The sequence below is a fragment of the Candoia aspera genome, chromosome 4, assembly GCF_035149785.1.
Source record: "Candoia aspera isolate rCanAsp1 chromosome 4, rCanAsp1.hap2, whole genome shotgun sequence".
In the NCBI taxonomy this organism is placed as follows: domain Eukaryota; kingdom Metazoa; phylum Chordata; class Lepidosauria; order Squamata; family Boidae; genus Candoia; species Candoia aspera.
The window spans coordinates 88,872,318-88,898,465 of NC_086156.1; the positions used below are offsets into that span (position 1 = coordinate 88,872,318).

Consider the following 26,148-nt stretch of genomic DNA (forward strand, 5'->3'; position numbering starts at 1 on the left):
TATCCCCAATATTGTTATCCTTCCTATACAGGTCTTCCGTATATTCTTGCCACCTTTTCTTGATCTCTTCTTCTTCTGTTAGGTCCTTGCCATCTTTGTTTTTGATCATACCCATTTTTGCCTGGAATTTACCTCCGATGTTTCTAATTTTCTGGAAGAGGTCTCTTGTCCTTCCTATTCTATTGTCTTCTTCCACTTCCGTGCATTGCTTGTTTAAAAATAATTCCTTATCTCTTCTGGCTAACCTCTGGAATTTTGCATTTAATTGGGCATATCTCCCCCTATCACTGTTGCCTTTTGCTTTCCTTCTTTCTTGGGCTACTTCTAGTGTCTCAGCAGACAGCCATTTTGCCTTCTTGGTTTTCTCTTTCTTTGGGATGTATTTTGTTGCCACCTCCTGAACAATGCTGCCAACTTCTGTCCATAATACTTCCGGGACCCTATCTACTATGTCCAGTCCCTTAAATCGATTCCTCACCTCCACTGCATATTCCTTAGGAATATTAGTGAGCTCATATCTAGCTGATCTGTGGGTCTTCCCTAATCTCTTTAGTCTGATCCTAAATTGTGCAAGAAGAAGTTCGTGATCTGAACTACAGTCAGCTCCAGGCCTTGTTTTTACTGACTGTACAGATGTCCGCCACCTTTGGCTGCAAAGGATGTAGTCCATCTGATTTCGGTGTTGTCCATCTGGGGAAGTCCATGTATAAAGCCGTCTCTTAGGTTGTTGAAAGAGAGTGTTTGTTATGCAGAGCGAATTGTCTTGGCAAAATTCTATCAGCCTATGTCCTGCTTTGTTTTGTTCTCCCAGGCCATACTTACCTGTAATTCGAGGTGTCATTTGACTGCCCACCTTAGCATTCCAGTCTCCTGTGATGAAAATAACATCTCGTTTAGGCGTGTTGTCCAGTAGGTGCTGCAGATCCTCATAGAACTGCTCTACTTCAGCTTCTTCAGCATTTGTGTTTGCGGTGTATATTTGGATCACTGTGATGTTAGATGGCTTGCCCTGAATTCGAATTGAGATCATTCTGTAATTTTTTGGATTGTATCCAAGCACTGCTTTAGCCACTTTACTATTAATTATGAAGGCTACTCCATTTCTTCTGTGGTCCTCTTGTCCACAGTAGTAGATCTGGTGGTCATTTGATGTGAAGTGGCCCATTCCAGTCCATTTCAGTTCACTGACGCCCAGGATGTCTATCTTTAATCTTGACATCTCACCAATAACCACATCCAATTTGCCCTGACTCATAGATCTTACATTCCAGGTTCCAATGGTGTGTTGATCCTTAGAACATCGGATTCGCCGTTCACCACCAGCACCGTCGGCCGCTAGCCGTCCTTTCGGCTTTGAGCTAGCTGCGTCATCACGTCTGAGGCTAGTTGAGCTCATCCTCTGTTCCTCCCCAATAGCATTTTGACCATCTTCCGACCTGGGGGTCTCATCTTCCGATGGTATACCGACATATCTCTGGTTGTACTGATCCATTGAGTTTTCACGGCAAGAATACTGGGGTGGGTTGCCATTACCTTCCCCAGGGATTGCATTTAGTCTGACCTCTCTGTCATGACCTTCCTGTCTTGGGTGGCCCTTCACGGTTTAGCTCATGGCATCATTGAGGTGCTCAAGCTCCAGCACCACGACAAGGTAATGATCCTTTGCTAAAGCATGCATTCTTACTAAGGAAGAATTGCAACAGCAGGGTGAGAAATTTATATAATGGGGATACACTCCCTCATATACCGGCCATGTAATTCAGAGGCAAAGATTTTGAGTTAAAAAATGTCTAATGCTTATACTCCCCCAAACACATCCCCCTATTATAACTCTGATTTGTGGATGTGTTTAGAAGCACTTTGGAAGAAATAGTTACTTTGCATAGTCAAGCCATAATCATATTACTTGGGGATTTTAATGCCAAATTAGGCCAATCTCACCATGATTTCCCATGATATAGTGAACTCCCAAATGAGTTTTTTGATAATCATCCACAGTGGTTTTCAAGAGATAGCAAAAGTAATACTGCTGGACTGTGATGATTGCCTTAATCCAAATAAAACTCTCAGATTAAAAATCACAATTCAGGTTCTGGGTTTATTTAGAAAAGAGTGCAAACAGGTAAAAAGCTGAGAATGAGAAAAGCGCGCCTAAACTCAAACTAAATAGTGTCTTTGCAAACATCAGCCCATGCCCTCCCTCACGTACAGTCCACCCTACATTCCCAGGTGCTCCTAACGAGCTCTGCTCATCAACGGGCAAAAAGACCTTGACATTTAAGAGATAGCCGAAACACATTCCTCCCCGGCACAGTCCAGCACGTCTCCTGTACAAGGATCTCAGCAGCACCCTCCCAGCCAGGACATGGATCAGCACCTTGGCAAGTGAACCGTTATGATGTAGCAACACCGGAATGGTGAACATGACATGGACTATATTTGGTACCACTGATTTTTAAATGTAATTTTGGAAGAAATAGTTGCTTTGCATACTCAAGCCATAATCATATTACTTGGGGATTTTAATGCCAAATTAGGCCAATCTCGCCATGATTTCACTTGATATAGTGGACTCCGAAATGAGTTTTTTGATAAACATCCACAGTGGTTTTCAAGAGACAACAAAAGTAATACTGCTGGACTATATTTGGTATCACTGATTTTTAAATGTACTTTTTCCAATTTTGGGAGGTAAGGGTAATAATTATGTATACAGATACACTTTCCATTCAGCCCATTCAAGTATTGTGTTAGATCTCATCTATGTATCAAGAAGTAAAGCTGACCTTTTTTTCAGAGGCCAATATCAATGCAAGAGGAGAAAGAGATCATCAGTCAGTGAGTGTGAAAAAATTGGGCCCTTCAGACATAGGATCACATAACATGGCTGATAGGTGGGTTATTAATAACTCAGAGGTGAGTCAAAATGAAAGGTTAATTTGCTCCAAAGTAGATACCAAGGCAATTCTAAAAAGCCTTAAACCAGAGAATGCTGCCAGTTGGGCCTTAATAATCCCGTCACCCACTGCTGACTGGCAGTCGGTCTCCAACGCATTCACTAAATTGTGTCACATATTGAAGAAACACTGAGAGCTAAATCCAGTTCCAAGAGTTTTCACATAGGTCCATCCCAGTGGTGTAAGCCAAGGGTGCATACTTGCACCACTGCTGTTCAGTCTATACATTAACATCTTCCCAGGACTGATGAAGGATCCTGAAATGCACATGCCTAAGCACTCAATGCAAATTGCAACACCTTGCTCTATGTTGGAGACATGATACTACAATCATATTCACAAGTTAGTTTGGAAAGGTTGGTAAGAAGACTTGGCTGCTACTTTCATAGTAATTCTATGATTATTGACAAAAGACAGTTAAAAAAAATAAACATGTTTTTTGGAAAACAAGATCCAGCCATAGATGGCTGTTAGATGGTGAGCCAATAGAAGAAGTCAATGCCTTTCCTAACCTCAGAGTAGTCTTCTCTGAGACTGGATCTTGGCTCCCTCATCATCAATGGGGCTCACTCAGAGCAAGGGCATATGCAAACCTACTGCTGTCTCTCTTTCTCTCTCCCTCTTTTTCATAGAGCGTTATAAATTTTCAATTAAAAGACAAAATACAAGATATAGAACAGATAGAATACAAGTCTAAAAAAGTTGAAAAAAGGAAGAAGAGAAACTGAAACAGTGCAAGGATAGATAGAAAAAGACAGGTAAGACAGGTGGCTTCTGACTTTCTCCAACACAGAAACAAAAGTACAGAAAAGTTAATCTCTTGTATTAATTAAACATTTGGGAACATTGTGTCTCTAAAATCAAACCATTTAATCATCAACACCAACATTCACACTCTTTTGTAGCTTGTGTTTTTTTACATTTCATAATGACTATTTTTATATATTTATTAGTTAAATTAATTGTTGTACACTGTGCAGAGCCACTTTTGGTGAGCTTGGTGGCTATATCAATTTGACAGAGAAACAAGAATGCCTGGTAAATGGAGTAACCCTTCTCTTTTTCTTCTCTGTTTCTTTAACTTTACCTAGTACTGTTTTATGTCTCTGTCTCTGTCTCTGACTCAGCAAGAGATGTTGATGGAAGTGAAGTAAATGGAAACTAGAGAATCCATGGTCACGAAACAAATGTTTTGCCCAAACTGGGGTGCTCGTTTTACTTTTGCTGTATTTGTTATCAGCTGCAACATGGCAGGGTCAAATGGATGAGAGTTACAACAATGAAAAATATGGTGAAGAAAGTAGCCTCCAGTGTAGAAACCAACTGTTCCTTGCATGAGGCTGGGCCATCCTGGATAGCAATGCTGTGGAAGAGGATAGTTTGCTCTGCCAGGGAGAGTGGCTTCCAGGTTGGTGAAGCCAATTTAGTGGCCGGCTAGAACCACTGAAATGCAGCAGAGCTTATAACACAGCTGAGAAGCTGGCACAGAAAAAAAAGAAAAGTTATCTCAGATAGCTTCAGTGAGCATGTCAGTGAGATGAAGTAGGAGTGGCAGCAAACAGCTTCCTCAGAGTTGCATTGTGGGACAATTCAATTTACATGCTAATTCACATGCTAATGAGGCATGCTGGATTTGCCAGGGCTTGCAACACTTGTGTTGTAGTAGTGACCTTGAGGGAGACAGTAGTGGCCCATGTGGTGATACCCTTAAGCAGTCAAAGCGGGGTCAGGCAAGAGGGGTATTTGAGCACCAGGGGAGGTAGCAGAAACTCTTCCACCAGAAGATGGGCTCGGGGTATTGGCATTAATGTTCCCTCTACCTCTTTTTTGTAGTTTGCCCTTCATATAATTCAAAGTAAAAATCTATATTGTTTAAGTATTTATTATCTATCTATAATTTGTCGTTGACATATTCAAATTCAAAAGAAATCTAAGCAAGTGCTGGCCACAAGAACGACTTATTGGACTATGTGTTATGTCATCTACCTGACTGCTTCATCAGGGCTAGTCCACTCTGATATTAGGCACAACAAATAACAACATTTGGTCATTATCCTTTACGACTTTAACCTGATGCATTCGTTGTTAATTTGTTCCTCACTAGTATGAATCACATACAGCTTCAGGGTTAAATAATGTTATTGCCTCCTTTTTAAAAAAATCAAAATAGAAATTATCACATGGTACCATATTTAATTCTGAATATTGGTGGAGTAACTGATTCAGAAGCACCACTTTCCCTAATTATTTTTCCAAACAATCCCAATTCTATTGCCCATCATTAGTTTTCATGGAAGACAATGAGAGGCAGTTTGGCCTAGGGGTTAAGGTTCTGGCTATAAACCAGGAGCCTCTGAGTTCCATTCCTGCCTTAGGCATGAAAGCCGGCTGGGTGACCTTGGGCCAGTCACTTTCTCTCAGCCCAACTCAGTGCAATGTAGACGAGTGTCCTCCTGGTGCACCCCAGGCAAGGTGACTTGTCACGACTAAATAGTCTACACATATGGCTGCTGGACCTCACAAGGATTTCCAGGCAAGAAAAAGCAGCGTGAACACCTAACTGTTATGCCATACGATTTAAAAAAATAGAAGACATTTTTTTTTCTCCACATTCACAGGCAAGCATATTTCAGTTAATCAAATATATGTTTTGAGGAAGGAGGGAAGGAAGGAAGGAAGGAAGGAAGGAAGGAAGGAAGGAAGGAAGGAAGGAAGGAAGGAAGGAAGGAAGGAAGGAAGGAAGGAAGGAAGGAAGTTACATTCCAGCCATATCATCAAATCACTCTCTGGAGTCCTTAGGTAGCCGCAGAAAAAGATGGGCCATGCATGAATGCATGAAATCCCCTGTTCTTCCTTCCCAAATATTGGCCTTCTTCTATCCACTAATTAAATAGTTATGACAAATAAAGGGAGTAAGGGAAATGGGGATTTTATGGACAGAACAGAAGGGGAAGAACTCCAGTAACCTTACTGTTTAATTAATAAGAAGAAAAGCTGTGCTGTTATTTCTAATACCTGCTATTTAGCTTTGACACAGAAACACAAGATTTTCACTCCAAAGGGAACAGAGTAATTCTACTTGTAAAATCCTCCCTGAGGTTGTAGTGAACAACAATAAAACTACCAAGTCTTGTACAGGAGTCAGACATTCTCATTATAATTCAGGTCATGTGGGGAAAAAAAAAAGAATCAACCTTACAGAGCAACTTGAATTCAGGATGCTGATCTTAATACTGCTGCTGCTACTCTTTCCTCACACAGTGAGCCAAGCACAGGTTGCTAAATGTAAGGCATGGCATTCCCCACCCAGAGTTCACAGATATTCACAGTCAGGGGACTTCATTTATGGAGGGATTGTTTTCTTCACCATGTTCATGCAGAAGCAAATTTTCTTCAACCAACTTCCTCCTGAACCTGACTTATCTAAGAAGTTAGTATTTCTTCTGTGTCTTTTTTTCCCCGTTTCCTACTAAAATCTCATACTTGGTAAGACCAAACAAGTAGGAAACATGTCTAGCACTCCTTACAAAACACTGCCATTCCCTCCAAGTAGGCAAAGGGGACCTGCCTGGGATAGATATGTTCAGTGTGAAACAATGTCTGCATTCAAGCCATCACCCGTTTTTTTTTTTGTATGCAACTTTAACAAATCAACAGGAGATTTCAAAAAGCTTTTTTTCCCCCTTTTTTATAATATACAAGTATATAGAAATTTTGCAAGAAGTAATCTGTGTTCCTCTGGTTTGGGTTGTTGATGTTGTCATTATGATTACCACAGCCATAATTTCTCTTTGCAAATTAACTTTTTTAATTCAGGGATTAGGGAAAGTCCTTGTAACATAGTACTGAGACATATATGTTAAAATACGATCCTTTGGAGAAAGGCAGTTAGTAGTAGATTTTGTCACAATTAAAGTGTGTCTGTCACTGTTCTCTGAAATATAGGAAATCTGCTGGACAGTTCAATTTCGGTAGTATATTAGCTCTTAAAGTGCTATTCACATCATTGCCACAAAGATGAAATGCCACCCTGTTTTTGTGTGAATAAGTTGCGGTTTTCAAATACGTCCTGCCAATATTGTGTGAGATGGCCTATTTAAATTATTTTCATTTCCAATCTCCAACAATTTATACTCTCTTCTAAAATAGGTTTTCCTCCATTGTACCTATTTCCTATGTTCCTTAGTAATAACAGGCTAAGTCATCTGTGTAAATCCCTGGAAAGTGAGCTATTCCACTTACTCATACCCTCCCCCAAAACATATGTTTACTGTAAACAAGCTTACTAAAGCAGGCCATCATATTCCCATTTATCTTCCCCAGACTACACAGGCTTCCATTTTTTTTCCCAGTGATCATTTAAAAAGTGTCTGTTTCTGCATTTAAGCAATGTTAGGATAGTCGCCTTGCTCTTAATGGAAGATAAAGCTGGTCTCATAATTGGAAAACTTCATTCTCAAGAGTACTAGGTAATAAAAGAGTGCCTTCATATTCAACATCTCACAATATTTAATGACAAACCAACAAAACTGTAATGAACAAAACTAACAGGATGACAGTACAATAGTGAAGGGAAAACAAGTCCAAAGTTCACAGTAGGTAATGGAAATCTCTTTGCAGTGTAGTGACGGAGAATTATCAGCACATCTTAGCTTTGGCCTTTGCTGTCAAAGAAATCAATGAAAACCCCAGGATATTACCCAATATTACACTGGGATTCAATATTTATGACAGCTATTTAAGTTCCATGTGGACCTATCATGCTGCACTACAGTTTCTCTCATCCGACAACAACCTTGTGCCCAACTACAAGTGTGGCATCCAGGAGGCTCTCTTGGCAGTTACTGAGGATCTGACCTGTGAACGTTCCCATTGGAAACCCAACATTTTGGGCATCTACAAGATTCCACAGGTAGGATGTGCATATGTGGAGAAAAGGTTAGAAAGTTCATGGGAGTTTTCATACTCAGGCATACTCATTGCAGTTGCTATTGGCAATAATCAGAGGGACAAGGAGAAGGGGAAGGAGAAGGAGATGCCTTAGATAAAAATCTGTGAAGACAAGTACTAGCTTGAGCATCCGAGTAATCTACAGGGGCTTTGAACTCAATCTCTATTATGAGAGAAAGAGAAGCTCCGTCCGTAGATCTCATATGGCCACATCAAGCAGTAATCCACAGCTTTTAAAGAATGTTCAGTAAAGTAGCTCCTGGGCACCTAAAAGTTATCACAATCTTTCATTACCAGATATAATGGAACTATGATATATTACATTGGTGATCAAAGTTTATGAAAGAACTCTTGTGATAAAATATATTTGACAGATTTCAGAATACAGTACATTTATAATAAATAGTCCTAATAGACCACTTTTTAAAAATGCCCCATATATTAAGTGCATTTAAAATTTGCAGAATTTTTTAATACTACGTATTCTTCTTCTTGTTGTTTATTTTACTTTACTTCATTTTAGATTTAGGATACTTCTAAATTATAGAGCTGAGCATGGTATTTAGCTCCAGAATATCTTTGTCTGAGTGTTACATTATTGCAAAATGGAAAGAATTTCACTGTTTTCATTTAGAACATGGTTCACTAAAATGTAGAATTTGGAAACCAAGAAAAAACTGTTAATGGAATAATAAAAATCTCTTAAGTACAAAGGGGATCAGAAAAGAGGCCAAACACTATTAAGCTCCAATGATAGTAGTAAATGAAAAAGAATTCATCAGCAAATTCTCTTATATAACTCTAACACAGAGCATGTCCACTTCTCTCACTTATTCATCTAGTGGGCACAGGACCTGTTGAAAAACATGGTATTTCTTATCTCAATGTATTTTCAGTTCATGTATGGCTCTGGAATGGTGGCAGCAGAAAAGAACCATCTGCTTTACTACTACCAGATGGTTCCAAATATACTTTATCAGTACAGAGGGATTATGAAATTACTCCAGCATTTCAGGTGGAATTGGATTACATTCTTTGTTGCCAATGGGATGCATTTAGAGAGCGTCATGCATGTCATCATTCCAGAATATTCAAAAAATGGTATCTGTACTGCAAAGGTAGATACATTCATTTTATGCCACAGTGTAAACTACATAAAATGTGCAACAAAATTTTACTATCAAGTCATGAACAGCAAAGCCAACGTTCTGGTTTTCAGTGGAGACATGTGTTCCATGATATTGTTGAGATGGTGGCTCTCTTCTGAATTTAGGCACCGTATACAAAAATCCAAAGGTCATGTCTGGCTTCTGACTGCTGGGATGGAACTAAAAACCATTATTGGAAATAATGACTGGCATACACTAGAATTCCATGGTGCTTTATCCTTTACCGTTCATTCCAATGAAGTCCCAGGATTCCAGCAATTTCTCCAGAACACTAACCCTATGAATACAGAAGGGGACGGTTTCATCAGAGATTTCTGGGCTCAGGCATTTGACTGTCCACTCCAGGGTTCTCGGTTCCATGATAAGAGTGGGGATGCCTGCACGGGAATGGAGAAGCTGGAGAACCTTCCTGAGCACGTCTTTCCAATGAGGATCACGGGCCAAAGCTACAGCATCTACAATGCTGTTCATGCTGTGGCTCATGCCTTACATGTCATATATTCATCAGTCTCCAGACACAAGGCAGTGGACGAGAGAGAGAGAAGGAAAGGCCTGGATCAGCAGCTCTGGCAGGTAATAAACTCAAACATTTACATAGAGAAAACCATTTGTGGCATTCTTGCTCTTGATCTTCGCCAGGTCCCCCCATATATTAATTCAGGGACCCACAAAAAAGTTTTGCCCCTGCACATTAGCTCTACAATATTGTCCCCCCAAATAACAGAAGAGCTCTTGCTCTTCCATGCTGTAATGTCCTCCCCTCCGCTCTCTTGGAGGGAACTTCGTGTCCAATACCAAAGGAGCTGCAGCCCTGTCCTTGTGTTGAGGGGCCATTGAAACTGTGGGTAATGTGTTCCTGCATTGCATTTTTAATAGAAATGTGCAAGATATGCATATTTCCCCATGTTTAACGCAACACCCAGGTATGGGTGATGCTGACCCTTAACTAGGCTTCAATAACTCAGTGTATTTTCTCTTCCTTTTCTCCCATTTCCTCCTTCCTCCGTCTCCTCTCCCCACTTTTTTTCTCTCTTCCTTTTAAATACACACATGCCATTCCATGTTTTCTTTTGGGCTATTTCTTTGTTATAATTGGTTGAACCAGAATTGTCTGAATCCCAACAAACCGAGTAGGGCTGCAGCAAGCATCAGACTTAATATAGGTCAGCCTAGCTTTACATTCTAATCATGTTTTAAAAATTCTCATATTACTTTTGTCCTTTTGTAGTAATCCATTCTAGTAATTTCTAGCATTTAGATTTTTCATTGCAAAACTACTTGTAATTTTATAGGATTCTTTTTTCATTTTAAGTCCTGTACTCTGTAATTTTACATTACTATCTTTATCTTTACCTTATTTTATTCTATCAATATGACTTTTTATTATTATTTCTATTTTAGCACACTTGTTATGATATTAATTATTTGCTGACCCAGGACTGAAATAAAATTGACTGAACTGCTGCCCTTTTTGCATTTCCACAAAATGACTAAAATTTCAATTAACAAAGGAGAATATCAATCCAGTGACATGAAATTGGGATGTGCTTTTCTTTAGGAATATTTAAAAAGAAACACTCTGAGCAGTACAAGGATAAATCTAAACCATATTACTTTTTAAACTTATTTCTTTAAAGTAGGCAGGGAAAAATGGTTGAATCAGAAGACATGAGAATAAAAGTCTCTTGTGCATTTTTTTTTCTTGTCTGATGCTTCCTATAGTGTAGAATGATCCCACCATCCAACATATTGAGAAAAGTCCTGAATATACATAGAAAGGTCAAGGGAGCCTAATATTAGTAGAAAATATATTGGATGTTGGAAGCAGATCTAACAAAGAGGAAAGGCAGAAGTAGAAAAGTCGACAACTGTGGACTTAATTTTGAATAGCAACATCATTCCCTTATTCTGTTTGATGAGCCACTTTGGTGTAGTTTTTAAGGCATGAGGCTAGAAACTGGGAGACCGTGAGCTTCAGTCACGAAGCGTGCTAGGTGACTTTGGGCCTGTCAGTCTCTCTCGGCACTAGGAAGAAGGCAATGTCAAGCAACTATTGAAAATCTTCCCAGAAAACTAAAGATGAAAGAAGCGTTAACAAATAAGGAATGCTGTTCTGTTGCTAAAATGACCACTTTGATATCAGGTGAGCCTCTTGTGCAATCTCCCTCAATCCAGAATTGGAGGCAACAAAACCTCAGTCACATTTGTCCATTCCTTTTCAATTCAGCTTTCTTATCACCTGAAATCATCATTCTTTAACAACAGTGCTGGAGACAGAGTTTCCTTTGACCAGGATGGCTATCTGCTTGCAGGTTTTGACATCATAAATTGGGTCACATTCCCCAATCAATCTTTCGTTGGACTGAAAGTTGGAAGGATGGACACATGGGCACCTCCCCATAAACAACTCCTCATTCAGGAAGAGGAGATAGCATGGCACAGAGCATATAACCAGGTAGGTAGAAGCTTATTACTATCTGCTGGAAACACTTCAGCTCCAGTATGTGATTCCTTGATTATATTCTTTCATCAATTCCAGTGATATCGTTTGAAATACAAACCCATCTTCATATGGTTCCAATAGGAATTCTTCCAAAGGATGATTGATTGATTGATTGATTGATTGATTGATTCATTCATTCATTCATTCATTCATTCATTCATTCATTCATTTCTTCATTCATTCATTTATTCAGTTCGTTTGGTTGCCCCTCTCACCAGGTGGCTCCAAATTTTAAAAATGAAAACAATTTCAGTAATAAACAAATTGAAATACAAAGCAGCTGAGAAAAATCACACATTCTAAGTTAACCAAGAAACGGTTCGTTGAAGATATTTGGGGCCCCTGTATTGGGCCTAAAGCCATGTCTTTTTGGCAGGTCTAAAGCAGAAAAGGCCCTGCCAAAAAGCATTCCTTAGACAACAGGATGCATGTCCATCCTGTTGGCAGAGTGCTAGAAAGCATTTGGCCCAGGAGAGATCAGAAAAGTCACACACCAGGCATTTCTATAAAAATAAATTTATTTACAGAAAGCACAAAAATATATTTGCAGGCTTTTTGCTGAGTGAAGATACCTCTCTCTCCTGCATACTCTCAGGCTGTCTGAGAGCTGCTTACTCTCTGCAAGCCTAAAGAGAAGGAACTGAAAGTAATAAGCAAACTCCCCTCACTTCAGGCTATGCAACTATTAACACCGAAAAAGAGGACAATTAAATTCAACCTCTTCCCCTGAACAAAATAATTAGTTACCATAGTAACCTTAATCTGTAGGAGAAAAGAATACACCAAACACTCCCCTTTTTCTGCTACAGAATGAAATGCAGACCAATTTGCTTTGTTAACTCTTTGTGTCTTGGTACAGAAAAAGGTTTGGTTAAAATATCAGTAATCATGTCTTTTGATTCACAATATTTCAGCATTATTTCTCCTTTGGCTATCATATCTTTCATATATTGATATCTAATATCGATACGTTTTGTCCTATTCTTGCAGGCTTCAGATTTTGCCATAGCAATGCAAGCTTGATTATCCTCATAAACAGTTATAGGCTGCTTCACTTCCATGCCTATGTCTTTTAAGAAATGTTTAAACCATATAACCGCATTACAGGTTTGTGTTAGAGAATAAATCTCTGCTTCTGCAGTAGAAAGAGCAACAAGTGTTTGCTTTCTAGAATGCCAGCCTAAGCTTGACCCAGCAAATCGAATTAAAATCCCAGAAGTGGATTTCCTGTCACTGACATCTACTCCCCAGTCAGAATCTGCAAAAGCCTGCAATTTCTCTGTTCCACAGCTTCAGCAATAATCCTTTGTTCCTTGCAAAAACCTCATTCACCTCTTCAATGCTGCTTTTCCAGTAGATGTAGGCTTCTCTACCTGTCTACTTAAAATGGCCACATAATTTGAGATATCTGGGTGAGAGTGATTTGCAAAGTAAATTTTCTGAAAATCTGTTATCATAGGAATCGAGACTGGTTTACAGTCTTGCATATTAAAATCCTCTAGGAGCTTTTGAATTTTACTACATTGGCTTAACAGAAAGCTACCATCCTTCTCACTGTGTATTTCCAAGCCTAGATAATTTGTTAGTGTTCCAAGGATTTTTAATGTGAAATGGCTTTTCATGCAGGCTTCAAAATCAAGCCTTTGTTTTTCTGTTGATGTGAACAGCAGCAAATCATCAACATAAAGGCACAGATACATACAGCCTTGTTTATCTTTCTTCATATATACACATGGATCTGCTTTTCCTTTTTCAAAATCAAAATTCTGAAGTTTTTCATCTAATTTTTGTTCTAGGATCTAGCAGCTCATTTTAACCCATAGATTGACTTCAGCAGTTCACAGACTAGATTCTCCCCTTTTTCATAGCCAGGGTGTTGCTGCATGTATAATTTGTGGTCTAAATCACCATAGAGAAATGCAGTCTGAATGTCATAGTGGTGAACTGACATTCCTTTGAGTGCAGCAATTTCTAACAGTAATCTAATTGATTCACCTTTAATAACTGGTGCAAAAGTCTTGTCGAAGTCTAAATCTTTCCTTTGAGTGAACCCTTTTGCAACCAACCTTGCTATATATATTTGGATTTTGCCATCAGCATCCTTTTTGAGTTTGACAACCCAGCTACAACCTAGACAGCGTTCATTGGGAGGTAGATTTACCAGTTTCCATGTTTTATTTTCTTACAAGGATGCTAATTCCTATTGCATGGCAGAATGCCAATTTTGTGCAATCTCAGGTGGTAAAGCATTCATTTGTTCTAAAGATTCAGGTTATGTGAATATGTGAAAAGCCTTTACTGTTTCAGCCTGAAAACTTGATGGAGGAACACCCGTATTACTTCTCTGAGACCTGTGAGGTAATACGGGGCTTAAATTTTGACTCCTATCAATTTCCTGAGAAGCATCTGTCTCATCAGACAGATCTTCAGAGTGCTTTTCTGGCTTCATGTCCTCATCAGGCAAAAGATCACTATCAGTGCGTCCTTGCTGTTCTCTTGTGGTGGTCAGATCAACTGGAGAGCTAGAATTTAATCTCCCCCAGTTTTGTTCAGCAAAAGAAGCGCTTTTGCTAATTATTAATTTCTCTCCCATTATGAACCTGTAGCTCCTTTGGCTTTGTTCATAGCCAACAAAGATAACTTTCTTTGTTGTGAGGCCTCCTTTCCTTCTCTGTTGTTTTGGAATGTGAACCCAAGCAGTGCTACCAAACACTCTAAGATGGTTTACCTTTGGTTTCACACCATAAAACAAGTGGAATGGAGTGTCCTGAATCACAGGGTTATACAATCTTTTTTGTACATAACACGCAGTAGATATTGCCTCTCCCCAATACTTAAAGGATAAATGGGAATCTTTCAGCATGCATTCCATTGCATTTTGCAAGGTTCTGCCCTTTCTTTCAGCAACACCATTTTACTCAGGTGTGTAAAGGTTAGAACGGATTTGTTCTATCCCCTTTTTTTCTAGGACGTTTAGAATTTGTGAGAAAGGAACTCTCCACCTCTATCACATTGGAGTGCAGATACAGGCCTTGGGAATTTTCCATTTGCCCATGTCACAAAACCTTTAAGTTTCTCAAATGCCTCATCTTTATGTTTTAAGATGTAGATAATGTGTACCTTGAGAACTCATCAGTGATGGTCATTGCATACCTTGCTGGTCCAACACTTGGAGCAAAGGGACCAATAATGTCAGAGTGTACAACTTCCAAAGGTCTAGTTGTAACTCTGTCACTGTGCTTACTCACAGGAGCTTTTAGTGTTTTGCATTCTTTGCAAACTACACAATCTACGTATTTGTCACAGAGTTTTATCTTTAGGTCAGCACACAGCTCTGGCATTTGTGCCATATACTTCAAAAGCATGACCAAATCTTCGATGCATCAGGTGTACACATTAGTCATGATATGGAGTGTTGCCAACTGCAGCCTTGCAGCTTGGCTTCCTTGCATTTTGCACAATGTACAAGGAGTCTTTTAACATACCAATAGCACACAATTTCCCCTTTTTACATATCTGACAACCATTTTTCTTACATGTTATGATATACCCTGTTGCAGCCAATTGTGCCACAGATAAAAGGTTTGACTCTAATTCTGGCACATACAACACACCTTTCACAGTTTCTCCCAAGCAGGATAAATACAAGTCACCTTGTTCCATAATTTTGGTCACAGACCCATCAGCCAAAGATATACTTTGTCTGTCAGTTTTAGACAGTGACAAAAAGTGTTTTTACAATTACATAAGTGACAATTCGCCCCAGAATCTAGCACCCATACATCAGAATTACCCTTCTCAGTAAACTGTGCAATTTGGGTTGTCTGAAGAGCCTTCTTCTGTGTTTCCCTTGTGTTCTTCTTCTCTGTCTTTCTACTCTTGGGTCTCAAGGAACAGTCTTTCTGCAAATGTCTGGCTGAACCACAAGTGCAGCATTGCTGGCCGGCTAGCGCTGTGGCCTCAGCTTCTTTTCCCTTGTTTTCTGGTCCTGCAGCTTTCCAGAAGAGATGGGGGGGGGGATCTTTCCTCTCTCTTCTCCCATTCAGCGTGTAAGTGCTGTGTAACATATGATGGGGTGAGGTCTGCTTCAGGCATAGCCTCCAGGGTACAAATCAGTGTGTCCCACGTTTCATTCAATGAGGACAGGAGGATACAGGATTTTGTGAGAGGTGTAAATTCCATTCCTCTCTCCTGCAATTCAACAAACAGCTGCTGAATATAATGCAGGTGCTCAGGAGGGCTATCTCCTTCTGCATGGTAGGCTTTGTACAGCTCTTTTGTCAGGGTAACTTTACTCTCTGCATTTGCCTTTACATACAATTCTCTCAAAGCATCCCAAAGTTGCTTTGCAGACTGCATACCTTGCATGTGGACTAGCTGATTGTCCTCAGCTCCCAGGATAATGGTGGCTCTAGCCCACTCGTCTTGTCTTAGCCATTCGGCACTGGGATATTGGGGGGTGGGGGTTGCTCACCAATTGGCAGCTAAAGATACTCTTTGCAAAGATACATCTCCATCTTCAGGGCCCAATTCAAATAGTTGGTGTCTGATAGGCGCTTCAGAGGCATCGCTGAGGGCTGGGATGTAGCCATGGCTTCTTCCTTCTTTTCCAAGTCACTTCAGCTGGCTTCTATTTCCGGTAGACCGGCAGTTGCTGTAGAATCTCCAGATGGCTCCAGGTGGTTTGAGCTAAAGCCTACAGCTCTCCATCCAGCACTCCACAGCCTCCAGACACTGGGACAGGATGTCCATGGCATCCCTCAGGCATCCTGGGGTAGACATATAAAGTTGGGTATCATCAGCAAAATGGTGACACTTCACTGGAGACCATTGGATGAGCTCATCCAGTGGCCCCAGAAAGATATTAAACAGGAGGGGAAAATGGACTGAGTCCCGAGGCACCCCACAAAGTAGGAGTCATGGACTGGTCCTCTCCCCTCCTATTAACATGGACTGGAACCAGCCCCAGAGGAAGCAGGAGAACAAAAACAGCACTGTCCCGCCCAGTCCCGCCTCCCGGAGCTGGTCCAGAATGATACCATGTTTGATAGTTTGAAAGCTGCTGAGAGGTCAAGAAGAGCTAAGGGGATGAACTATCCCCATCCCACTCCCACCAGAGGTCATCCAAGAACATGATCAATTCCATATTCATCACATACACTGGCCTTAATCCTGACTGAAAAGGGTCCAGATAATCTGTTACAACATTTGAAGTTGTAGTGTGACTACCTTCTCCACAATCGTCCCTATAATGGGATGGTTGGAAACTGGATGAAAATTGTCCAGACTGGTTGGGTTAAGGGATGGCCTCTTGAGAAGGAGGTGCACCACTGCCTCATTAAGACCCAGCAGAACCACCTCTCTTTCAGGAAGAATCTACCACTGCCAGGACCCAGTCACATGTGCCCTCCAGGGCATCAGTGACCAGCGGCCAAGGATAGGTGCTGCTCTTCTTCACCCGCTACTCTCCCTCAGCTCTTTTGAAAACTGCACAGTGTTCAACAATTATGGGCACAGAGGTCTCTCAGGTGCCATCCTATCCAGAGCCTCAACTGCCCTCCCATTCCAGGCAGCCACCACGGCTTCAATAATACTCTACAGCAGACCATCTGGAACAACCCGAAACTTCCTCTGGATCCATCAGTCATCTGGGGTGGAGGTATCTAAAGGTCTAGCCTCCCTGTGGAGGAGTCTCCACAACCAACAATCAGCCAACCAAGGTCCTCCTAAGACCAGAGGCACTTCTGCAGTGCACTTAGTGTTGACCCCTCACTCCCATAGGCCATCACACAATGCCTTCAGCCAGTCCCCTCTCACCAGACTGGATAGGCACCCATATATCCACAATCTCAGGGATCCAGAGCCCCTCTTCCCCAGCTCTCACCCATGGAGAGGACAGCAGAACTGCACACTACATTTCACAGCCTTTACCTACTTGATGACCAGTCCAGTTCCTAATCAAAATCCTCACAATCAAAGTTCCCTTAAGTTGCAATGACTTCCACCTTACAGCAGCCTATACTTAAATGGCTGTTACAAGGTCCCTTCCAGCTCCCAGCCAAGGAGGAGGCCACTTAGCTACCCATCTGTGTGTGGGGATACAAGCTGCGGTCACAGGGCTGAGGCAGCTGCAACCATCTTGCCGTGGCCCTTCACCACCACAAAAAGTCCCCCACTTTCACCTGCCCACGATGAAATAGACATGCAGCCATCTGCTCTCCTACAGAATCTTCACCTCCCTCCAGAGCACATGGAAGTTGTAAGCTGATCGAGGCCCTCCTCTATCATTCTCCATCCTATCACCACATTGCCAAATGCTGCCAAACGCACAAAGTATTCCCAGCATGAAGCAGCTGATCAATGTGCCAGGCAGCCCAACAATCCAGCCACTGCTACTGACTCCAATCCCAGAAAAGTTGTTCTCCAAAGAAATTCCCAGCTGAGGGATTGAGCACTGGGCACCACACGCAGCTCAGTCTCAACTGCCAGAAAGGCCGGCAAGAGTCACAAACTGCAACGGCCACATACAGGCACATCCAGCTTCTTCCAGTAGGTAAACCAAGACTTCTTCAGCATCCAGTACAAAACATAATACCTCCAACAATCTCCGACATGCTAAAATGTTCCAAGCAACCAAAGCACCCATTCCATATGAGCATCCCAATTCAGCGCTGTGACCTACTGTATATGATGATAGAAACATGTACACATGTATATAGGTACATTTATAGATGAGAGGGAGGGAGAGAGAATGTGCTCCTGATTATAGTTCTCTAGATTTACCTCTATGTGCAGCCAATTGAATCAGGCCACTTTATCAACTGCTCCAATTTTTTTCCTTGGTCAATGATGGTCAAAGGGTAAAAGCTTTCTGACATAGGATTGTCTCCCTGCCACAAGATTCAGCTTTATCCTGAACTGCAGCAGTCTCAATTAAATCAATCCAATGGCCTTGGATATCTTGTCCCAAAAGTTGTAGGGTTGCAACCTTAATTCATTGGTAATAGATAACAGCAACAACAAGAAGAACAACACCAACTTAATATTAAAAGAACTTTTTTTTACTTCTGCCTCTTGGTAAAAGTTTCAGTAAAGTCAGTCTACTTAGAAACTGCAACACTTCACTGAATGCCATGTTCTGGCATAAACATTGACGATTACAAGGCCACACCATTGAGGATAATCTTCTTTGTCTTATATTGCCAACAGACACAACCTATTTCTTTGTGCAATGCCAAATGTCAGCCTGGTCATCGGAAGGAAATAAAGGAGGGAGAACCATTTTGTTGTTACAATTGTGTTCCTTGTCCAAATGGGTGGATTTCTAACAAAACAGGTGAGGTAGTACTGAAGATATGAAGAGATTGAAGAATGAGAAAGAAGGCTGCTAGTTTAACATGGTTTTTACAGCTATTTCCAATATTTATCATAATATGATTAACCACATCCTACTTCCCTATACAGTGTCCTACATGAGTGCAGAAAAAAGGCAATGGGCAGTACCTCTTAATTAAGATCACATGGGAATTTATTAACCTGGGTAATCCAAAAATATTGGTCCCAAGGTTGCACCCCCCCACTTAGATTCTAGCCTCCAGCTGAAGTAAAAAGTAAAAAACCTTCAGCTACTGTTCCATTTACATAACTATTTGAACCATAATGCCCAGCAATGGTAACTCATTCTTTTTATTGCCCATCCAACTGGACTAATCCATGACACTGTATGTGGAACTGCCTTTCATGATAACCATGAAGGTGCACCAGCTGCAAAATTAAGGGTCCTTTCCCCTTCATCTCTGGGGGGTGGGTGGGAAATCTCATTACACGTTCTACTCCAACTACGATTTCTATACTAGTACTAATAGAATGAATTAAAAATACCACATTGTTACTTTTTTCTTCTTTATCTTGGAAAAAATTACAGATATGGATGATTGTGTCAAATGCCCACAAGATCAATATGCGAATAAGGAACAGAAGGTATGCATTCCGAAGATCATAAGCTACTTGACTTATGAAGAACCATTAGGCATCAGCATATCCAGCTTGGCACTCCTGTTGTCTGCTATCACAGTTCTGATCTTAACGACATTTTGGAAGCATCACAACAGCCACATTGTGAAAGCAAACAATCGGGACCTCTCCTACATTCTTCTTCTTTCACTTCTCCTCTGTTTCCTTTGTTCACTGCTCTTCCTTGGCAGACCAGTAACAATCACATGTCTGCTCCGCCAAACTACCTTTGGGGTTATCTTCGTCATGGCGGTTTCTTGCTTGTTAGCAAAAAACCTGATGGTCTTTCTGGCTTTCAAGGCCACCCAGCCAGGATCCAAGATGAAGAAGTGGACAGGGAGGAAACTGGCCAGTTGCATTGTTTTTTCTTGTACCTTTCTTCAAGTAGGCATCTGTCTTCTGTGGCTCACAACGTATCCCCCCTTCCCAGATACTGATGTGCACTCCATGAGTGAAGAAGTTGTCCTCCAATGTAATGAGTCATCACCCATCATGTTTTATTGTGTTTTGGGCTACATGGGCTTACTGGCCATGGCCAGCTTCACCGTAGCCTTCTTTGCTCGGAATCTGCCAGAGACATTTAATGAAGCCAAATTCATCACCTTTAGCATGTTTATATTTTGCAGTGTGTGGCTGACTTTTCTTCCAACATACATGAGCACCAAAGGAAAAAATATGGTCATTGTGGAGATCTTCTCTATCTTATCCTCCAGTGCTGGGTTGCTGGGCTGCATCTTTGCTCCCAAATGCTACGTTATTTTGTTTAGGCCCGAACTGAATAAAAGAGAACAGTTAATCAGCAGGAAAAGCTGAAGATATCTCCTTTCCATAGGCTACATCATGCATCTTACCAGCAGTGGGTTGTAGTGATATAGAAAATATTTAAGTGTTTTAGCTGTGGATGTTCATTTTCAGTTTTCTTTCTTTTTTAATTTCAACCTTTATTCTATTCTTGCTTCCATGCTTAGAAATATAGTATTTCTCTATGTACTGTACCTAAATTTCTTTCTGACATTCTCACTGTAATGCAGCCACAAAGTTCAGCACCTTTTTCCAAAGCCCCTTATTCAATGTCAGTCATTGAATCAATTTGGAAGAATACCCAAGTGTTTCTTGAATTGTTTCCCTTCATATCTTTCCAACAAGTTATATATAGTTATGTCTTCTCATTGAGCAATCTAATAATATCTTGATGCCAAATGTGAGGGAAATAAATTAGATCTTGAGGCACTGGATAATTGAAAATTCCAGTCTTAATTATTGTTCTTGCTGGTCACATCAGGATGTCCTTGTTTGTTACCGTTAACAATCTCAACTTTCACTCGTTATTATGATACCTCCTACCATTCCCTTATCCCTTCTTCCGGAGGAGGGGGGGATTATAAAACCATTTTAATTTGCTAGATTCTCCTAGAAATATATTAAAATGACTGTCTTTTTAATAAGAATTTTATTAGAGTTAGGACAAAGATAAAAACTACAGAAAAGCAAAAAGCTACAAAAGGAAAAAAAAAGAAAAAAAAACTAAAATGTTGTGGAAAGACAAGAATATTTTTTAAAGGTAACATAAAGATGTGACTTTTGAGTTTTAACAGCAAGAATTTACAACAATGTTCCATAATCAATCCCTTACTCTATATTAAACCAAGATCACATTATTTCTATAAATCATTCCATTGGCACATTATAAAATTCATTACATACCGTGGCTCAGTCCCTTTATATTAAAATAAAATAAAATATATAAACCTCCTGATCAACTTCCCCCCCAAAAGATAACATTAACTTAATTATTTCCTTCCTACTACTATTCCTTACATTTCTATCTTCTATAATAAAGATCGAACTAAAAAGCATATAACTTGTCTACCATTATACTTAGTAATACAGTTATAATATTCTTAACCATATTAAACCTAAAACCATGTATTTATTACTATACTTTATTAATCTTAATCCATATCATTATAGAGGAATGAAATCAAACAATGAAATCAAAGCAATCCAGATAAATATTCTTAAACCTTTATCCTACTTCAAAATAAACCAGAGCATTTACATATCTCCACAATACACACAGAGCATTTTTCTTAAAGAAATCAAACAGCCCAACTGCCCCCCTCAAAAACACTGTCTTCTCTTCAGAAAACCTCCCATACATAATAGCCCCTTCTTTTCGATAACATTCCATCAGAAAGTCAATCCCACTTGTAGCTTGCAACTCAATCTGTCCCTTAAATTTCTTCAACTCCACTATTTGATTGCTATCCGGCATTTCAACAGAAGCCTCAGTCTTGCTATTAGAAGAAACATATCTATTGTTGACCTCTACAATTTCTTCCACGACATCCCCACCAGATGACACATTTTAGCACTGATGTTTTCTACAATGTCCTGAATATCTTGCATAATAACTTGACAGGAATCAAAAAGTATCTGTTTAAGATCACAATGGAAATCTGAGAAAGTCTGATTTAAATCCTCCATGTCTCATACAGTCGATTATGGCTCTCCTGAGGTACTTAACCAGCAACAGTAGGAGATAATAGAAAAAATCTGAAACATGTTTACAGAAGTGAAAGTATGATAACAGGCAGTTCCCCAGGGAAAGTAGCAGCAGAAAGCTGAAAGTTCAAACCAGCAGATTCAGTGTGTAGGAAAACACTAAAACCTTCAAATTTAGTGCAAAAATAATAACAGGGAGACAATTATTTCCTCTCCATCCTCCTTAATAGTTGGATGGGAAACAAGCCAAAACTAAATAATAACAACAACCACCACCACCACCACCCCAAAAATAACAATAAGCACCAAGAGATATCACTTCTCCTTGCTGTAGAAAGCCTCTCTTAGGGTTCTTGTTGTTTATTTGTTTAGTCGCTTCCAACTCTTTGTGACTTCATGGACCAGCCCACGCCAGAGCTTCCTGTCAGTCGTCAACACCCCCAGCTCCCCCAGGGACGAGTCCGTCACCTCTAGAATATCATCCATCCACCTTGCCCTTGGTCGGCCCCTCTTCCTTTTGCCTTCCACTCTCCCTAGCATCAGCATCTTCTCCAGGGTGTCCTGTCTTCTCATTATGTGGCCAAAGTATTTCAGTTTTGCCTTTAATATCATTCCCTCAAGTGAGCAGTCTGGCTTTATTTCCTTTATTTAGTTCTCTTAGGGTACATAAACTTAAAATATATAAGTTGGGTGATTTCAAATGGGGTGGCTGGTCATAGTGTCCTTTTAAGGCTATAGCACAGCTTGGAAATGATGATGTCCCAGCCTCCCAGTGGCTCTTACTAGCTTAGCTCAAACGCTGTTCGCAATGCTCTGGCTGCAAGTCGCCATTCAGGAATACAGATGGGATAATCCGAGCATTTTCTTTATCCAGGAAAACACTCCAGGGCATCAGGAAAAGCCTGCCTGAGCCCAAAAATCCTGCCACATTATCAGTTCTGCCCACAGAGCCCACAGGCACAGCTGTTCAGTTTGCCATGTCTGCACTGGAAATCCCTAAAATGACTGTCAAACATTCAAAGGGCCAGGGAAGAACAAGGATGCCTAGTCAATTGAGCAACTCTTATCCTTTCCTTTCTTCCTATCTCTCTCTCTCATTCCCTCCCTCCTTCCCTTTTCATTTACCATGGCTGTTTCCATCCCTACTAAAAAAGAACCTTTTCTCTTTTCCTTACCAAGAGGTCTACCTCTTTCTTATTTCTAGATTATGTGTTCCATTCTTGACTGTACTTAAGAAGTCCCTCCTTAACAGAGCTGCTTCATATTCCATCTTTAATGTCTTCCTCTTTTTTGGTATGACGAGGAGCTGTAGGACTTTGTTCTTTCTTTGCTGTAGGAAGAATCTTTAAACTTCCACTTTGATTTCAATATTCTTCATTTTCCTATCTAGAAATGAATTCTGTCTAAACTCCAATTAAAGTGAAACTTGATTCAAAATGCTCTGCTTCCCCAGCTTTCAATTCCATCTTCTTCTCATGGAATTCAAAGCAGTTTCTTCCTTATGTTCTATATACACTTTGAAATTTCAAAGTAGAAATTTCTCTTTTATTCTTAATTGCTTCTTTGATTTCCTTATACCTCCTGGACATTAAATATTCATTGTGCTCAGTGTCTAAAAAAATTGTGAAACAACTCGTGCATTTTTGATGAAGATAGTGACAATTTGACTGATCTCTATGCCATTAGTCTTAAAAAAATGCATTGATTTTGTTTTCATGGTGTCAATGAATGTTTTACTATATTGGATTATTTGATCAGGTTCAAAAACCCATGAAAGCACTGGGGACATGAAGTAGGACTCTGGACAAAGCAGCATGCAATAGATGTTTTTTCTGTGTTTCAAGATGCTGCAAAGAAATCTCATTCAACTTGACAACATATGAATTTATTATGACACAACATCATGGTAGTTGTAGTATTTTTGCTAGCCCAAATACTGATAGGCCATTTCTCTTTAATGTCCTAGGAATTTATCAATGTTCACCATCAGTTTTGGATCCAAGACATAAAATAAAATGTATTCTACTAATAGTAGCAAAATATCAGAATGGGTTTAGTAACAGCTTTTCTGACTAACAAATTTTATTTCATTAATTTCATTAAAAGACATAAGCTCAAGCTGCAACTCACAAAAGCTCATGGTTTTAAATAAAATGTGTGTGCTTTTCTTCTTAATATCAGGCCATTGAGCTTAACATATCCAAATCACGCAGAATTTAATACTGTTCAATCTTAATCTTCATCTCACAGGTAAATCCTAGTTGTTTTGACAACAGCAGAATGAAAGTGTAGCATACGTTAATAGAAGAGAGAACGAAGTTGCTCTGTTAAAAACCTGACACATATTTAATATACTGTATAAATTGTTTGTGTATCTTTATGCATCAAAATAAAGGTGTATCTATTCTATAAGAGTTCCCAGATTAGAAGAAAAGACATAGAATCTCCAAGGGGATTCAGAAATTCTCAAGATGATTCATTGTTTCAGTGCAGGTGCTTGCTTTAATTCACAGCTACTCTCTGATGGAGAGAGTTGGTCAAAACTTTATCAAACTAAATCAGCCCTTCAAAGCTTTCTAATGAACAGCTCAAGTTAAAAGAGAGGAGTCAGTAAGCCAATTTAATGACTCTCTTTAAGAAGAACTACACAAAGTTAATTTGGATGGTTATTTCATTCATTCATTCATTCATTCTCTCTATATTGCCATCCATCTTTTGGCACATAGTGTGGCTAACAACAGTGATGAACACACACACACACACACACACAACAATGCAACAAAAATTATCCATAAAATCCATGCACCCAATCCACATTCTACACCCTTTCAGCTGTAAAATCCCCTGGGCTTCAGGGTTACTATTACAATGCCTGCAGGAAAAGCCAGATCTTCACAGATTTCAGGAAACATAAGAGGGTGCAGGCCTGCCAGATAGGAAAGGTCAGGGGCTGCTTTGGAAAAGACAGGCTTTGTAGGTGCCACTGGATGGCATCTTTTAAGGGAAGGGGTATGCCCACTCTATCAGATCAGGTGGAATGGGCAGAAACACTCATGGAGTGGCAGTCCCATAAAAAACCTTGCCCTGTGCCACATAGGGCTTTCAAAATGAGAACCAGCCCCTTGAATGGCAGAGAAAACACCACTTCACGTTGTGTGCCAGTTGTGCCCATTCCTAGACCATGGGGCTCTGCTCACAGTCAGTTACTCCCTAGTCACCTCCTGATTGTATCTCTGTTACCTGCTGTACATGGGGCTGCCCTTGAAAAGTATTTGGAACTTTCAGCTGGTGCAGAATGCAGCGGTCTGGGTAGTCCTGTGTGCTTCTAGAACAGTACATGTTATAACTCAGCTCTGCAAGCTGCACTGTTTCCGAGTTTGCTTCTGGGTGAAATTCAAGGTGCTGGCTTTAACTTTAAAGGCCTTCATGGCATTGGGCTGGGTTATGGCATGCAACAGTTCCCATCTGCTTGAGAACTAGAGTTGGCGGGTCCCAGGAGGTGGACCTTCTCTGCCGTAGTGCCTGCCTTATGGAATATTCTCCCCACTGAAGTGAGGTTAGTTCCATTCCTGTAAGTGTTCTGGAACTCACTCAAGACCTAGCTAGGTCATCAGGCCTGGGGCTTCCAGGGGGACTGGTGATTCCTCAGTGGTTAGCATTGACTCTCTCTTGTACCTTGTGGTTTTTTACATTTTAATAATGACTATGATTATAAATCTATTGTTTTAAGTAATTGGTGTATGCCACCCAGAATGTGAGATCAGTAGCTATACCAGAAAATCTATTCAAATTTTGGCCATGGGAACAAACTATGGGACTATGTGTTATGTCAACTATCTGGTTGGGTATTCAGGGCTAGTCCACTCTGATATTAGGCACAAGTAACAAGATCTGGTCATTATTCTTTAGCACTTTAACCTGATACATTCTCTGCTAATTTGTTCTGCACTAGTATGAATCAAATACAGCTTCATGGTTTAATTATGTTATGTTCTCCTTGTTTTCAAAAATCAAAATGGAACTTATATCATGGTACCATATTTCATTCTGA

The 26,148-nt window shown here is 40.2% G+C and overlaps 1 protein-coding gene across 1 annotated transcript; it reads left to right on the forward strand.

Annotated features, from left to right (window-relative positions):
• The first annotated feature begins 2,883 nt into the window (after window positions 1-2,883).
• LOC134496401 (vomeronasal type-2 receptor 26-like) lies at window positions 2,884-20,405 on the forward strand. Its single transcript, XM_063302133.1, has 6 exons — window positions 2,884-2,894; window positions 7,578-7,869; window positions 8,804-9,649; window positions 11,304-11,531; window positions 18,789-18,915; window positions 19,504-20,405. The coding sequence occupies exons 1-6, from the start codon at window positions 2,884-2,886 to the stop codon at window positions 20,403-20,405; spliced, it is 2,406 nt and encodes an 801-aa protein (XP_063158203.1).
• The last annotated feature ends 5,743 nt before the right edge of the window (window positions 20,406-26,148 follow it).